General features: G+C 44.6%; 1 protein-coding gene across 1 annotated transcript in view; it reads right to left on the reverse strand.

The window, feature by feature from the left end:
• Nucleotides 1-12,520: 12,520 nt before the first annotated feature.
• The window catches only part of LOC142574117 (uncharacterized), a 28,124-nt gene continuing 23,256 nt past the window's right edge, over nucleotides 12,521-17,388 (reverse strand). The window contains exons 6-7 of the mRNA XM_075683275.1: nucleotides 15,457-15,528; nucleotides 12,521-13,065 (exon numbers count right to left, since the gene is read on the reverse strand). Of these exons, the coding sequence (XP_075539390.1) occupies nucleotides 12,922-13,065; nucleotides 15,457-15,528 (216 nt within the window). The 3' untranslated portion in view covers nucleotides 12,521-12,921. The remainder of the gene's footprint in view (nucleotides 13,066-15,456; nucleotides 15,529-17,388) is intronic.

Raw genomic sequence — 17,388 nt, forward strand, 5'->3', positions numbered from 1 at the left:
CAATTTCAAAGTGCAAAGGACGTTCGAGCTGCTCTTGGCTTGGACAGGTTGAGCGACAGCACGGTACGACGAAGGCTTAGAGAAGAAGGAATGCGAGGTCGCATTGCTGCACAGAAACTTCTGTTCACCGCAGCCAACAAAGCAGCTCGCCTGAGGTTCGCTACTGAACATCGCAGCTGGAGCGAGAGCGAGCGTGAGTATGTAGTTTTCCCTGATGAGTCCACGAACTCGAGCTGCTGGGACCAACGAAAGAGAGTGTGGCGGACCGAAAACGCGCGCTTTAGTCCGCAGAATATCCAGAAGGTGGCCGCCAGCGGACGCGCGTCTGTGAACGTCTGGGGGGCGATTTCCCACGCAGGCCTAGGCCCACTGGTGAGAATTGATGGGAGGTTCACAAGCGCAGCGTATTGCACTCTGCTCGAGCACCAGGTAATTCCCTATGTCTTAAACGGGCCGTAGCCGGATGGGTGTTAATTTTTCCAGCAGGTCTTCTCTCCCGTTCACATGTGGAAGGACGTGGCGCGCCTTTTGGAAGAGCGAGGGGTAATGGAACTTCAGTGGTGAGCGAAGGGTGCCGACATGAATATTCAGAGGTCACTAGAATTCGCCTACTCCGACCAACTATGGGAAGCAATAGAACATGATTGGAAGCGCCTTCAGCGTGATACCGAATCCATCGAGGCTGTCTACGCGTCTCTGCCCCAAAGAATGGAGGCCGTCGTTCATGTCGACGGTGACATGACGCGTTATTAGGCCACCAACGAACAAAACAAAGGTCGAGCATAAGCTGTGATGATGCTATTGCCTTATTTTATTTGCTTCAATCTCTTTTTATTGTCCGGCAAGCGCCAATTAACCTAATTTGAACTCACCCTTAAAGACCATTTTTTCCCGATTTACAAGATCTACCATAAATCAATGAGGAAGTCAGGAACAGTGCTACCTTTTGTAACAATTCGACGCGAAAAAGGTACCAGTGACGCAATATCAAGCGGTGTTATCACCGTCTACTGGCGATACGAAGTTCCGCACTTTGCAGGCGCACGGCGGGAGTGCGAACAGTTGTTAGAACAGCATCCCCCTTTCCTCTTTTTTTCAGACGGCGGCCGCTGCGTATCACCCATATAGCTGGGTCTGAGGGTGTTTTCTACGCGTTCCTGTGTTCCCTTTCCTATTGCTCATAATAGTACCTCAAAGCTGCATATGTAATATATTGCGGCTCTATCACGACAGTCCACAGCATGGCTTTTGGCGGACCTAGTGGCAGATTCAGAAATGTTTTACGTGGAAGAACATGAAAGCCGATGTAGAGGATTACGTGGCGACCTGTCAACAATGTCCGTCTATATCAAAGCCAAGTTCTGCCTAAAAGGAAACCAGATCGTCATTCGTTTGCATTCAGATGTCCCCTTCGAAGTCGCTCATCTCAATTTTGCTGAAATCAAAAAGAAAGCGTAGGGTATGCGCCGGACTCGAGTCTATTATAGTGGCTGTGTACCAGTGCACACGTATGTTGGCAGCCAAACCCGAAACAGGAGATGCAAACAGTGTGATTGTAATGATGTAAAAAGAGGCATTTAGGCACACCAAGGTGATTGTCTGCGATTATGGACTTGCATTCCGCAGCGAGGGGCTCTGTCGGTGGGCAGCAGAAAAGGGCACCATTTTGAGATTTCCAGCCCCATACCACCCGAAAGGTAATGGCCTAGCGGAACGCCTCTTGCGTGACTTGAAGACCTTCATTTCTATATAAGCTGAATTTCCTGGAGGATGGAACTGTGCTGTTGAGGCAGCGGTTAGGCGTCGCAATTGCTCACACACAGCTGGACTTGGCTTCAGTCCTCAGTATCCTGCCTTTCAGAAAACGACGTGGTTACCAGTAGGTTATGAACTTGGCATACTAGGGAACGTGCATATTCCAGAACGTAGTAACACGTCAGCTGAACATAATAGGTGCAAACGTACAACGAAGAAATACTACGACTCGCGCCATGCAACTCACATGCACAACATACAACCTGGAGACATGGTGCTAGGTACGAAAAGGTCTTGATTGGTAGAAAAATGCTATCACGGGCCCTTAGTTGTCCTCAACACGGTCAAGCAGCAATGTATACTGAAGTCGGAGCACTTTAACAGACCAGCAGTGAAGACAGAAAAAAAAAACTGTAGAAAACCTAGTGCCTGACGATCCACAGAAGGGTGGCATTAAGAGCGCCGGAGGATCTAGTATCATGGTCAAAAAAAGTAGAAGAGGAAGGGAAGAGAGAGGAGAGGAAGAAGATTGTAATGTAAACAGCAAACAGTTGATTAGTCTCGGTTCCTTTATTTTACAACAATGGAGCCCTTACGTGTTGTGGAATATCGCGTTACACAACAAAGTGCAATCGCTCATTGTCTGAATCAAGGCCGGCACTGCGCTTAGAGTTGAAGCGGTAGCATGGAACTTTGCGCAGCGTCGCGGAGGAGCCATTTGTAGAATTTTTATCTCACTCAAAATAAAATCAAGCTGAGATAACCAAGGAAATCGAATGCCACTAAGCGGCCCTATCTAATACGCTTTGTGTCATAATTTTACGAGGAGTAGCTGATTGCAAAAATAACGGACCAAGTCAGACCGAAATAGACATTTTTGAATTTTACATATTGTTTTACAAAATTCATATGGTGTATTGGGGCCTAAATAAATTGAATGTAACAAACAGCTCTGGCAGAATACAGTAAAGCATTTGCAGTAAAGAAATCAATAGTAGTTGATGGAGTATGCTTCAGGAGCGAAGGAGAAAGACAGCTGGCCCAAATCGACCCCGGAAGAGAACCGCCAACCGTGGCTTCGTGGGCCGTGACCAGGCGCCGTCTTTGTTTTCTTTTCATGCGGGTGCGCGCTATCCGGGTTCTAGGCGCCGCCCAGCAGGGCGCTGCAAGGGCCACCTCCTAGACTGGGAGTCAAAACCGGACTGAGGGCTGGCTATGGCGCTATAGAACGCAACACAGAGACGGACCTGCAGATAAAGCGGTAGGGCGTAGAAGGAAGCACCTGGTACTTGAACTCTTGAAGCCACATGTTCTGCTCCAGGGCCACCTCGAACAAAGTGGCGTAGCCTCGAACTGTGCCAGCATTGCGCCGACGTAGCTCGACGGGAGCAGTGGTAGTGGTGGGCCGAACTGGGGCTCCGGCCAGTGAGCCATGGCAGCGTGTTGCTCGGCGCAAGGCGTGTTCTCCCGGATCGCCACTGTAGGAATACTTGAGGCTGGCCAGTGAGCTGTGTCGTCGCCTCTACACTTAATTCGGGAGAAGAGAGAAGGTGGCAGGCGAAGTGGCTCCTGCGGAGACCAGCGTGGGCAGCTTCTAGAACGACACTGCGCGTGCCGATCTTGCGCCTCGAGCTTGTGCCGCCCAACTTTGTTTTGCTCCGAGCGCCGGCCAAAGCGCCCCGCGTGGCGGCGTCTGTGGGCGCCACATGCTATTGCCAGAAAAGAATGATCAATTTGGTAGGTTGTAGTCTGCATTCGGGACTCCTAAGCTATGTTCGATAGCAAAAATTCCGAACAAGCGCTACTACATGTTGACGACAAATCAATTTAGGTTCAGTAGGCGAGGCCGTAATGCGTTAGTCGCTAGATTAACATTTACGTTAATTTTCTCGCAGAACCACGATTTTGCATGCTTGAGTAAACTTTGAGTGCGCACGACGTGACAGAAAATTTTTTCATCGGAAATACCTTGAGAAATCACTTTCAATACGATCACTCACAGCAACAGCCATAATTTTCATAATTTTGCACAGCAACATCTCAGATGTTCGAGCGACACGTCTGGGACCCTTGACGTGGAATTCACGAGGTCTTTCACATTGAGAGGCATGACTGTTGTATTTTGACGGAGAGTTGAGTGGTAACGCCACATCTTCAATAAAATGAAATCCTTCGGAATATACAAATGGGCCGGTCGGTAAGTTATGCTGCACCTCACAAGGCAATTCGAGGACAAAGAAAGACTTGAGAAGACTGAGCTTATTGCTACATTAGAGTAAATTCCGTGCTTTTAAGTGCAATTACCACGATCTGATTGCGAGGCACACTGTAGTTGGAGATTCAGGAATAACTTTTAGCCACCGTGGGTTCTTTAAGGTGCAAGTAAATCTAATTAAACAGGCTTTTCTTTATTTTCTCGCATAAGAATGTGGCACCCGCCACTGGGATTTGTCTTACTTAGCAGCACAGCACCACCGGCACAGAGGTAATGCGACTTGTACACGATGTTCTTCGCCTTGTCTTTAACCATTCTTTGTTCGCGTGAACACTACCTTCCGTTCGCTTGGGCAAACTATGGGGTGTCTCATATCCATATCAGAAGAAAGCAGCAGTCGCAGCGAAAGAGCGACGCTTTCGTCTATTTAATATCACGTCCTTTACAACACAAACTGGAATACTATTGCACGCCCAGAAAAGTTAGAACAAACTTTTCACGTTAACTTCGGGCCATGCAGTGAAATTTATTACGATAAGAAAAACAATGAGCTAGATAAATTAGTGCTTTCATACACTTCAGCTCCATAAATTTAGTGCATTAAATAATATTTAATACATTCCCGAACCATACCTAAGTAAACTTCGATCCAGCGTGTGAAGTACCGTAGCATAATTATTACCGAGGTTAATAAAGCTTCAAGCCACAAATCACATCATACGAAAATATTTGGGATGGATTTCGAGGTGTAAATTAGTGCAAACGATTTACCATCTTTGAAAAGAAATATATCGCTCATATACCGTTTCTATAGGCCCGCCCTTAACAGTATACGAGTTCTTGCGTGCATGCGGGGAAATTGAAAGTAACTCGGTCTATGATACCCAACCTTCTTGGCCTTTTTTGAAACAGCGAAGCTGTTTACCTGGATCCTGCATTATCGGCATGCGTCCCCCCCATGCATTCCCAGTGGGGGTACACAGGGCGACTTGCGTTCGCATAGGGGACAAGGCGCATGGCCAGGAATGCACGCGCAGTCGACAGTTTCGGGGAGAGGGGGAAAGAGTGGTGGCGGTGGTGAAAAACTTGTATTGCCTTCAGAAGAGAAGGCCGGTCGGTAAGGCCGGCCGGCCGGTAAAAGGCCGGCCGGTAAAGGCCAGTCCTTGAGGGCCCGGCCTTTAAGATACTTCGTGGAAACCCAAGTACGGGACCCCAGTGGCTTCGGCCGCTGCCCGGGCGCGCTCGACCAAGGCCCTTTGGGCCTGCAGGTCATAGCAGCCGAGCAGGGTCACCTCCCAGTCCTCCCGAGTGGGGTTGGGCTGAGGGGTAATAGCTGGGTTAGATGGGTAGGCCTACACCATGTGGTAGATGTCCGAAGACATCTCCGCACAGTGCGGAGGACTGCCCGTGAAAGAACGAGGAAAATGTTTGAGTGCTGCCGCGCACAGCAGTGTTCGCATAGAGTGTGTCGACCGCACTGCGGCTATGAAGACGGGTAGGGGGAGAAGGGGCCAGACAGAAAGTTTGACAATGGCGCATGGCCGTAGCCTGGGCTTATGTGGATATAATGTCACCTGCGTCGGAGGTGCCGGCGAGACGTAGGGTGGTGCAGTATGAAAAAAAAAGTGAAAATACCTTCATAATGTATGCAGCCTAAACAACTTCGTTGGTAATCCGTTTCCGTATGAATCTTGCCGCCCCACGAATATTGTAGTGAGAAAGCATTACGTGTCCCAGTGTGTGAAAATTCGTCGGCGTAGGCGTGACCGGGAGATGGTACGACAAAATTTGGAGGACGCTTAAGAGGAAGCTTTAGCTCGGGTGCTCCTATCTAAATACGTGTAAAAGGAGAATTCGTTTTTCTCGGCAACCACTGCGCAAAACTTGAGGAAGTTTACTGCATTTAAAAGAAAAACTTAAAATGTAGCGACTGTTGGTTTCAAATTTTTGAGTTAGGTCGTCAATTTTTTATTAAATATTGGCAAAAATCGAAAATTTAAAAAATACGAAACTATCCAGTTTACAACTCTATAACTCAACAACGAAAGGTGATAATACAATTCTGTGAACTGCATTTAATAGTACATCTAAAGTGGACAGAACTGGTGTGTTAGGCATGAATATAAAGAAAGTTTAGTAATATGTAAATGCAGCTTTTGCAGAACCCTTGTAACCAACGTAACAAACTCACGTGAGATAAAAAATGACATATCGAATTTGTTCGCTTTGAATGATCTAATGGATGCCGTTTACGAAACCGCGATATCATCTCTCGATGCAGAGCTATGAATTTATAAACTTCGTGCTTCTATTTTTTTCAAACGGTCAAATATTTGAAAATCGTTCTAAGAAAATTCAAGTTCTAAATCGAAATTCCGCTTCCAACAGTCACTAGAATTTAACTTTCTTTCTCAAATGCAACAAACTTAATTATAATCGGTCCAGGCGTCGTCTCAGAAAAACGTCTTTGTGTTTTACATGCATTTGAATAGGCCGCGTTGGAGTTGGGCCCGAGCTAAAGCTTCCTCTTAAGCTTGGCCTTTAAGATTTTAACGAACATCGCTGACTTTCTCACACTTCTCTGCAACTGCAGCGTACGCAACCGTAATCTTTACGGGGAAATGCTCGCGGCGGACGCTATGCACGAAGGCGGACTTTCTGGTAGAAACGCGGCCTCTGTGTGGCAAGCGATGCGGCGGAGGCGAGTGCCATCTGGAAGCGTTTCCAGGAAACGAGTGAGCCGCTCCGTGGCCTTCGAGATATTCACTGGGCGATGCGCGCAAATGGCGGACGTCGTGGCCGGTCTGTCTATGGTGTAAACGCTCGACAAGGGGTTTGAGTTCTTGCGTAACCGAATTGTTTTCTCGAATATTCCAATTATAATACGGCGTTGTCATGTCTGTAGGTTACGTCATATCATGAGAAGCCAACAAACACTGACACCTAGGACAACATAGGGGAAAGTACTTGTGCTTAATAAATGGAATGTAGAAACGATAAGTTAATGGAAATTAAAGTGGATGAAAAAACAACTTGCCGCAGGTGGGAACCGAACCCACAACCTTCGCATTTCGCGTGCGATGCACTACCACTTGAGCTACCGCGGCACTGTTTTTCCATCCACTTTCTTGGGTATTTATGTGTACTAGTAGAACCCTGGGAGTGTTAGCCAGCGCCACCACTCACAAACCTTGGCGGCGGACGTGGAACGTCCTTGTTGCCGCAGGCGTCACGAGAACGTGATCTTTTTGGGTGAAGGCAACTGATCTAGAAACCCACATATGCTATCTGAAGGCATGAATGCTGCCGGAGTCGAGACCCTCGTTATGTAATAAACGAGAAGAAAGGGGGTTAACCGAGGGGCCCGATTTTTATTAGCCATATCATGAGAAGCCAACACTGACAACACTGACACCAAGGACAACATAGGGGAAAGTACTTGTGCTTAATAAATGGAATGTAGAAACGATAAGTTAATGGAAATTAAAGTGGATGAAAAAACAACTTGCCGCAGGTGGGAACCGAACCGAACCGTAAATGCGAAGGTTGTGGGTTCGGTTCCCACCTGCGGCAAGTTGTTTTTTCATCCACTTTAATTTCCATTAACTTATCGTTTCTACATTCCATTTATTAAGACCAAGTACTTTCCCCTATGTTGTCCTTGGTGTCAGTGTTTGTTGGCTTCTCATGATATGACTAATAAAAATCGGGCCCCTCGGTTAACCCCCTTTCTTCTCTGCAGGTTACGTGTAAGTCTTATTTTACGATTTTTCTACCTACTTTAGTTTGACTACTTCAACTGGTTCAATAAGTTCCTTGCGCCAGATGGAGGGCCTGTGTTTAAGTGGTTCGAAAACGGTTTTGCCGAAACGATATGCGACCTTGGACGCCGACGTGGGACGCCGCCGCCGAATTATTGGCGACACCGGACAAGTAACGCTGTCGCGTTAAAATTGGCGACAGTGTTGGAAAGAATAAACCCACATGAAAATTGCTAGTATTACATCAAATTTTTCCGGGAGATTCCTGTAAGAAAAGCAACAAAACGACTTTTTTGTAAAGAAAATATGGTACATTTACGCCTGAGTGGGAATCGAACCTGCGTCTCCTGGGTGCGACAAGAGCACGCATCGCAACATCATGGCGGCTTCACGGTTCCAGCTGAATGAAGGAGTGCGTAGTGCTTGCGTCATTGAGCACGTGATAGCTAAGCCAGTGTGGAAAAGATGGCGCCACATGATGAGTGTAAAAATAAGCGCGTACGTGACGACCCAAGGTGCACAATTGCCAGAATGCTTTCGTATTTCCACATGTAAGTTGCCTTAAGTGCCTCTGCTTAATATTGCCTTTTAGGTGAGGCTTCCAGTTCATTTTCGGCTTGTCTGTATAACGAATAACAATAACATTAGAGCAATGACAAGCCTCGATTAGGTGCTTCGGATTAGAAAATGTCGTAATTTCGGTAACTAGGCTTAGCGCTAACAAGCGGGATGCCACGGGTGAACACTCATTAATCTGGTTCTTTATGCGGTGTCACTTTATAAATAGAAGGGGCTCAACCGCTGAGAGAATGCGCTTATTAGTGAGTTCCTTCGCTATCCGAAGGGTGCATTCCGTCGTTCAAATTTTTAAACAGGTTTCACACGATCACTTGCACAGTATTGCAGCCAAATGTGGAAGTTCAAACTAAAAAGAAGCATTGGAATCATCTTTACTGTACGTTCGATGTAGCCACGGAAGTTCTAGGGCTTGGCATTGTTCACATAAACTGGTTACGCGATCTTTTCTATTTTTTCCCTTTCTTTGCTATTTCATGTCACAGTGGTAGAGGTAGCCAAATTCGACTTGTGCCCAGTGCAAGCCGTTTTATTGTGACAGCAGTTACACCAACAATGGAGCCGCGTTCGTGCTGTCTTAATGGTGTCCTTTATTTTGACTCCGTACTTGCCGCCCGCATGTAAAGAGTTAGGTCTTCGGAACAACGAGATCCGTACGTTGCGTTTGGTTGCAACACACCGGCCTGCAGCTCGCGTCTGTCCGTTGTTGCAGAAAACATGAAGTTAACCCACCCGTTCAATGGTCTAAACTTTGGAGCTGGGGCTGCGTTCTGTACTCGGCTACCTGCGTGAACGTTATCCGCGAAGGAATGCTAGCGTTCCCGCTGTGTAGTTGAACGCATCCCACACCGCGGTGCACACAATGGCTTGATCGAAACGGACAGGCCACTCTAAACGCAGTAGCGGTCTTTATTAAGAGGAAGCTTTAGCACGGGCCCACCTCCGACGCGGCCGATTCAAATACGTGTAAAACGCAGAAACACTTTTTTGAGATAACCCCCGTACAAATTTTAATGAAATTCGTTACATTTGAGAGGAAAGATTAAGTTCTAGTGGCTGTTGCAAGCAGCATTTCGATTTAAGGCGTGAATCTTGTTAAAAGAATTTTCAAAAATTGGAAAGTTTGAAAAAAAAATATAGAAGCACGAAGTTTACAAATTAATAGCTCTGCATCAAGAACAGATATCGAAGTTCTGTGCACCGCATCCATTAGATCATTCAATGCCGACAAATTCGACATGTCAATTTTTATCTTACGTGAATTCGTTACGTTATGTAAGAGGATTCTGCAAAACCTGTTTTTTTCCTACTTGTTTGAGATTCATGAGGAACATATCAATTTTGTACGCTTTAGATATACTGCTAGATTCAATTTACACAATTATGAGATCATTTTTCCTTACCGAGTCACAGAATTGTAAACTTGATTATGTCGTTTTTGAAAATGTGATTTTTGCATATTCTTAATAAAAAGTTTTCAATAAATCAAAAATTCGAAATCAACAGTAATTAGATTTTAAGTTTTCTTTGAAATGCAATAAACCTCTTCAAATTTGGTGCGGTGGTTCCCGAGAAAAACGAATGCTCCTTTCACATGTACTTACATAGGAGCACCCGAGCTAAAGCTTCCTCTTAAGAGGAAGCTTTAGCTCGTGCCCAACCGTGACGTGGCCTATTCAAATACATGTAAAATGTAAAAAAGTTTTTCTGAGATGTATGTATTAGAGAACGCCCCATGTATTTAGATAGGAGCACTCGAGCTAAAGCTTCCTCTTAAGACGAAAGCCTTATACGAGTCTCATTGTTCAGACGTCCTTGAATGTCCTTGAGCGAAAGCGCGTCGACGACACGAGAGGTACAAAATGTATCGTCATCAATGGCTTATAACCCCGTAAGCAAGGAAAGATGGATGATAAAGCGAAATAAGATTGATGGTAAAGCAAGTTAAGAAGGATGAGAAATCGAATTAAGTGGATCACTAAGTGATTTATGCGAATGACTCAGGCGAGTTAAAGGCAATATAATTAAAATTGATGACTTGGCAATTTAAGAAGGTGACTTAGCGAATTAACAGGATGAGTAAGCGAATTAACAAGGATGACTAAGCGAACTAGACAAAGCGCATTATGGGGTATGTATACTTAATACGTCCGTCTTTAATGCATCGGCACTTGGGCTTTAGCCTTCAAGTTGTCTTCGGCATAACTCGTGAAACTCTGCGAATGTTTCCGTTTCACCTCTGTACAGCCCGAAAGTTCGACGCCTGCACAGCGTCGCCATTGGCGATGCACTGGCGGCCCATCGGCCACGCTTTTTGTTAGGCTAAGGTTATGATACCGCCAATATCAGGCCAGACGCCTTCTCGGCTGCACTGGAGAAGTTGCCTGTCCCAACTGTGGCCCGACAAGATGCCTACCCGCGTATTCTCAGGTAGCCATCTGAAAAACTTCAGCACAGTGATAATCCTTGCTACGAGGATGCTCCTGTTTGAAAAAATATGCCTACTTGCCTTGCTATAGCTATCCAGGCTTCAAGGCATGACAGCCATGCGATGGGTATTAAGGCTATCAAGGCTTAAAGCGGGAATTTCTGTTAGTAGTTTCTGACGTCTTTTAAGGTGGGCCCACCTTTGCTTCCCGAAGAAGTTTTGCCCAGTATTTATTTCAAAGCTAATATATTTTGCCAGAGGAATACACATCATGTTTTCGGTTCCTGATTTCTCCACTTCAAAATTTGCTTTTGACGCGTTTTCAGTCAAGGATTTTCAAGGTATACAGAACGATGAGTCATATAAGGTATCCACCTAATAAATATGGTGCTGTATTTTCAGAGGTTCACTGGTAGCTAATGATTTACGGTATGTGTGCTCGTGTGATATGTGCAAGTGTGTTTCTTTGGATGTATGCACTGCAGAAGGTTTCTATATTACTATTCTTGAAATTTTCCCTTATCTCTGCTTTCTTCCCACTCAAACTTTGCAACGAGTTTGGAGTTACTTCTGGTATTCAAAACATTGCACTTGACTCATTAACCGGGGTTTCACAAGGGCTTCCTTCAGAGCAAACATTAAGGAAAGGGCCTTTGGGAAGGGCCTTCTTATTTCGCGAAGGAAATGACTGTTTTTTTTTGTCCTCACGAAAAGAAGTCTTCTTGTCGAAATGTTGGCTTGTAATGATCGCTAGCTGTAATGGAATTAGGATCATTTCGAGCCTACAGGTTTCCTCTAATGTTGGTCTTTTTTATAAGTATTATAGGGGTTTCCCGCATTTTACCTAAAGCTCGCATTTGTGCAGAGTCAGCAAAACTCGCCTACGGTTCGACAGAAGTTTACAGAGACATGGAGAAGCATCCAAATAAAGTTTATATATCGTATCTGGCCAGTAATAACCACATACGACGGTACTTTGCATATACAGCATTTTTCAACAAACTTGTGTGAAACCCTAAAGAATCCCTAGAATACGAGAATGCAGCCAACTTAGCATGTTTCCCTGTCGCTTCAAGCAACTTAAGCTATATTTTTTACTTTAAGCCTGCATGGTAGTTTGAAAATGATCAGTTCACTGCGTTTGAAATCATCAATTTAATATCGAGGAGTTATAGAGCAACTAGGAAAACATTCAAATAAATGTTGTTGCGTAGTTATAGATGCTGTGCTTTAGAATACTTTGTGGACAGCTGTCATCATAGAAGGAAATAACTTGCAAACTTCTGGAGGACCTCCGCATCCAAAGTAATAATTTAAACGTTAATTACTTAAGAATTTTAGTTTGTGCTGTCAGTTCATTTAAAAATTTATATTTATTTAAAAACATACTATTTGCTCAACAGGACCACGGAGAATGCTAGGTTTATCACCCATCAGTTCTCCCAACATTAGGAATTAAAAGTGCCATTTTTCTTGTAAACAGGCTGCTACCAGTAATCGGAACGGTGTTCAGCAATTATTTTGTATAGGCGTTGCCATGCTACCAATGGGCACTTATGGCAGCATGGAAGCGCCTGCATAAAAAAAATAAGGAGTCTCGTCTTGCAAATAATATTCAGGCGATAGTACGTGTCAAATGTGCGCATTGCCACCAGCCATAGTACGACTTACAGAAATTTATTAGTCTCTTAATCACAACAGTGTGGTCCAACCACTGAAATCCTTATTTTTCTTCGTCTTATTCAATTGCCACCGACTGCATCTGTTCCCACCGTATCTCCTGACTGTTCAGTACAACATGCACACATTTCAAAGTACGCCGGCGACCGCTGACCACCGTAGGATGGACAAGGGGTGTAAAAAAAATGCGGAGGTAGTTGCATCTTATGACGGCTGAATATAGTGCCCTAGTTAGCAGGTGGATGCCAGCTGTGGTAATCACAAATCAGGTGGAAGAAATTAGGGGTATGAGGAGTGGAACATACCTATAACAGCAAAAGAACGACGACGCTAACTGCGCAAAACTACACAGAAGCACCGTCGTCTGTGTATCGACTGATGCGAAGAAGTATCGTAGAATATGTTTTATGTAAGAACCCGATTGCTGCATTGCCAATTATTGTAGATTTCAGGATGAACCAAATGATAAATACTGCTCTTTCCTTCTTGAACATTGGTGTTTTAATTCAAGCTGGAATAGTCATAATTGGGCGCTTCACGCACCACGTACAAATGTCGCAGCTTTCACAAACACCCTCAGAACATAGGCCTAAAAGACATGAGAAATTACGGAAGTCCTCGATTTCCGAGACGTCTTGGCTTCCCATTTGCTGACACGAAAGGATGAGTTAATTACTACAGAAATGGTAAGAGAACATGCTTAGTACTACTTGTGCGTAGGGATTAAAGAACGACCTTCAAGTGTCAACAAATGGGCCTTTTCGGTTCTCTTTACAAGCACACCTTAGCTTATTGTTCGTGGCAGTGGCTGAGTTGTTTTCTGGGTTTGGAGACTACTCTACCGGAACAATTTATAAGAGCACTTCTGTGTTAAGTGTGTAAATATAGAGCTGTATATTACAAAAAAGAACAACAGCTACAACATCGACTTAAGTCTACAGGGATAAGGATGAGCAACAAACAGCAATAGCACAGCAACAGTTAGAACAGTTAGGCGGAAATAAGGCTAGGCATTCTAGTAGCGAATATTTCAACTGTTAAGCTGCAGAGTGCGTAGTCAAGACTTTTACACTACTGTATAGCGTCAGGAAAATCAAGAAATTTCGCGAAATATATGTCGCTTCTGAACGATACAACTCTATAGGACTAGTTTGTAAAGTTTTCCGAGCAGCGTCGCTGATGAGTAACTATGTGTTTACATATGTTATCTAACTGCTCAATATTATATCGTTGCAAGTTAATTGTGATGAGCATTTTAAACATCAATCAGAAGCACTGCGTACTATTATCGGATGTACAATAATGCACTGATAGGAATTAAAAAGTTTTACATTTCAGAAGTTGATATGGGCTAGCACTATACTATAGAGGACTTACATAGAGGCGACAACCTTGGGCTGCAGTCAGGTGACCTTTGTTTAAGTAGGCACTATTCGCCAGTTGCCTGCACAGCTCGCGCTTCATTTTCTTGTGCTGCTTCTCTAGCCTTCCGTCATTCGAATTTGACACGCAAACATACAGATTCGAGCCGTTGTGCAAACAGTGTGCCTAGGTGTTTGGCTCCCGCCATACCGTATACATATGTGCGTCAAATGCAATATGGCGTCTAGAGCACTAGCTTCACCTGTGAATTTCGCCGCTCCGCAGTTTTGGCGACTGTTTGTCCATATTTCGAAGTGAATGTAATGAATAGTTGTAGCAACAACTTTGACTTGCCAGTTATACCCTTCATATTAAAAGAAATGTACACACCGCACGCATTGCTAGTCATTAGTTGTTTACGCAACCGACCGTAATAGGCGGTGTCACTCGCTTGAAACCATGTAGGTGATTCTTGAGCCAATGATTATACGGAGAACAATGTTGACGGCGACAAGCTGACTAATCATGAGGCCGTATACTATAGCATTTGTGAGGTCGCTTCGGTGGTGCTATAGATGGGGGGGGGGGGGGGGGACCGCAGGATATCTTTACTCGAATGGAAAAAGTGCCTCAGCAAACCGTGTTCTTTGGCATGCTTGCTCCTTTTTAGTGTATCCGGAACACTGCAAAGCTCGATCAAAGTTGTAGGTCCTTTAGTCAAGACTTCTCATCGGCACCTTCGAGCTGCAAGTATGATAGCGCGCTAAGGTATTCCAATTCTCTCGTTGCACTGAATTAAACTTGCGATCGCAAGGCCATGGTATGCGTCGAAGACATTAAGTGTGCGTCAGGACACTGCAGCGAACTCAATGAGACCTGCCGCAGAGCCCGCGCGGCCCTCAACCATTCTGCGCGCGTCCTGCACTGGTCTGCATGTGTATCCTTCCCGGCGGTGTCCGGAACATGTTGTACGTGTGGAGTAGCCTGTGTTATGCAAACGATGCATGGCATGTCAAACGGATGAGTAAAATACGTTGTTATACCCTCTAGATCAAGGCCTTTTGTTTTACATTAGTTTGAGAAATGGCACCTTTACGAATTACGGGTATATTGGGGCAAATATAAGCATATTATGTCCATTCTGCCTGCAGGTTCCTCTGGGATAGGCCTTTGTCATGCAGTGCACATAAAAATAAGCTGATTATTATTATTATTATTTTAATTTATTATTATTATTATTATTATTATTATTATTATTATTATTATTATTATTATTATTATTATTATTAGTAGTAGTAGTAGTAGTAGTAGTAGTAGTAGTAGTAGTAGTATAATGCTGCATGAAGAAGGGTTTTAAGTGCACCCACGGCATTGCAGTAATTTTAGACAGCAAACCTAGTGCGCCCACAACTGGGAACATTGTACGGCTTGCTTTTCCCAAAGTGATTTTGTTTTCTACGAAGCTTCTTTCAGTCCTCCGTGCACTTCTCAGGCAGCAAAATGTTTTAGTTATGGGAACACATCAAGGTGAGCTACATAAGTGTTAATTTACTAAAATTCTATAGAGCTCCCAAAGCACCGAGGATCTTGTATATATTCCACCAAGTTCCACATGCACGCGGAATAATTTATACCTTTCGCTTTGTAGGAAAGAGGCAAATAAACTCTGGGCTACTTACGATGCACAGCTTGTTATTTGGCAAGGATATATTTCCTTGCTCCATGCATGTCTGGTTGCACCCAATTGGAAGCTAAGCAAATAAGAAGATGAATACAATGACCGAAATAACATATTGACTGTTGTAGTGGCAATGACAATATAATGACTGAAAGCAACCCGTGAGTTAGGAAACCAAGTGAGACGCTACAGAATAGGACAGAAATTTTGACTATAGGGTATTGTCATTGTATATGCGAGAAAAACTCCGTGTGCCGGCACTTTTGCATACCGTTCCTTTACGAATGTTGCCTCCGCCGCCAAATTTTACCCCCCCCCCCCGGTTCTTGAGTCGTGCTCAGAAACGAAAGGCGACCGCGACCCACGCACTGTGGCGGCTGAGAGAAGAACACGTTCCAAATTAAAAGAAAATTAAGCCAAGCGGACAACAATGCTGGGGGAACGAGTGTACAATGTTCATATCTTTTATAGCGCAAAACACGTCTCAGGAAGACAGAGTAGTCCAGGTGCAGCTGGTGAGTCTTCCCAGCGCAGCGCAGTTCTAACAGCCGGCGTATAGTTGACGCTGCTCGGGCACAGGCACGGGAACGGCACTACATGGAGCACTTGCTTAGGGTGCCTTGATGCAACGAGAGCCAATTGCTTGGGCTAGTCAGCTAATGACTGAGAATTCATAAGCTGCGGTTCCCGGATGATGATGATGAGGTGAAGGCACACGAAACGACAGACATATGTAAGGATTTCAAAATTGTGTTTTCTGAATCACGAATCGTTCAGTGCACCATGACACAAGGAAAGAAGAAGGTCAGGATAAAACTGAACAGCTATTTTTTGTCCTACTCAGTAGATGTAACCGAAAAAGCTATATATGAAAGCTAGCCTACGTTATCACCCAATCCTGCGGCATGTTTATTTTTTGTTGCTATTAGTTCAGGTGGGCTTCAGAACCCTACAGTGAAGTTTAATTTCACTTGCTATGAATGTTAACACAGGTAAGTTCTTCGTGTCTGTCAGCTTGCGTGCCGTTATATAGGAACGTCATTTCCGTATAGGTCATAGTATTAAGTGAGAATGTGCTACTTGAGGTAGCATGTTATTGAGTTTTCTGTGCGTGATAATATGCATGTGTTTCCTCTCACTCTCTTTCTTTTATGCTTCCTCTTGTATTGACCCTTCTAGAAGAATGACTAAAGCCTTTACTGCTCCTTAGATCTCCAGCTAGAATTAATTTTGTGTCTCCTAAGTGCAAAAGCAATAACACAAAGCCCTTATAGCACGGAACCAAAATACAAAGACCAGGATGAGAAAAAAAAATGCGGATCCAACCTTCTGCGCGAATCGATGTAAGCGAAGCCTCCTTGTGATGTTTGCTTTGACTGCCGATAATTAGCGGTGATATAGACAGCGATTGTTTAATTCCTTCAATGTGTAGTTCAATAGGAGAGTGATGAGTTGATGTTAAATGTTACCTTGCATGCAACACTAATATTGGTCTGCGTAGTGCACAAAACACACATGGGAAAGTGTTTGGTTGAGGCGGTCTTGCGAGACATACTTCATAACCTCCAAATGCGTCGAGCGTAATCGTTGTCTAAGATGGCACGACGCATCGTGGCAGAAGTGTGAAACTTTGATTGATTTATGGGGTGGCCCATGGCAAAACTACTACTGGATTATGTGGCACGTCGTAATGGCGGACTCCGGATAAATTTTGACACCGTGTTGTTTTTCAACGGTCCCCAAATATAAGGGCACAAGCGTTGTTTATTTCGCCCCAATTGAAATGCGGCTGCCACGGTTGGAATCAAGCCCGCGACCTCGAGCAATGCCATACCCACAAAGCTACCGTGGCGGGCACAGAAGTGTTGATCTGACGTGTGACAGCTTCCGTAGTGTCGTTTATACCATAGAGTGCGCTTTATCGCGGCTCTAC

Source organism: Dermacentor variabilis, chromosome 3, assembly GCF_050947875.1.
Source record: "Dermacentor variabilis isolate Ectoservices chromosome 3, ASM5094787v1, whole genome shotgun sequence".
Classification (NCBI taxonomy): domain Eukaryota; kingdom Metazoa; phylum Arthropoda; class Arachnida; order Ixodida; family Ixodidae; genus Dermacentor; species Dermacentor variabilis.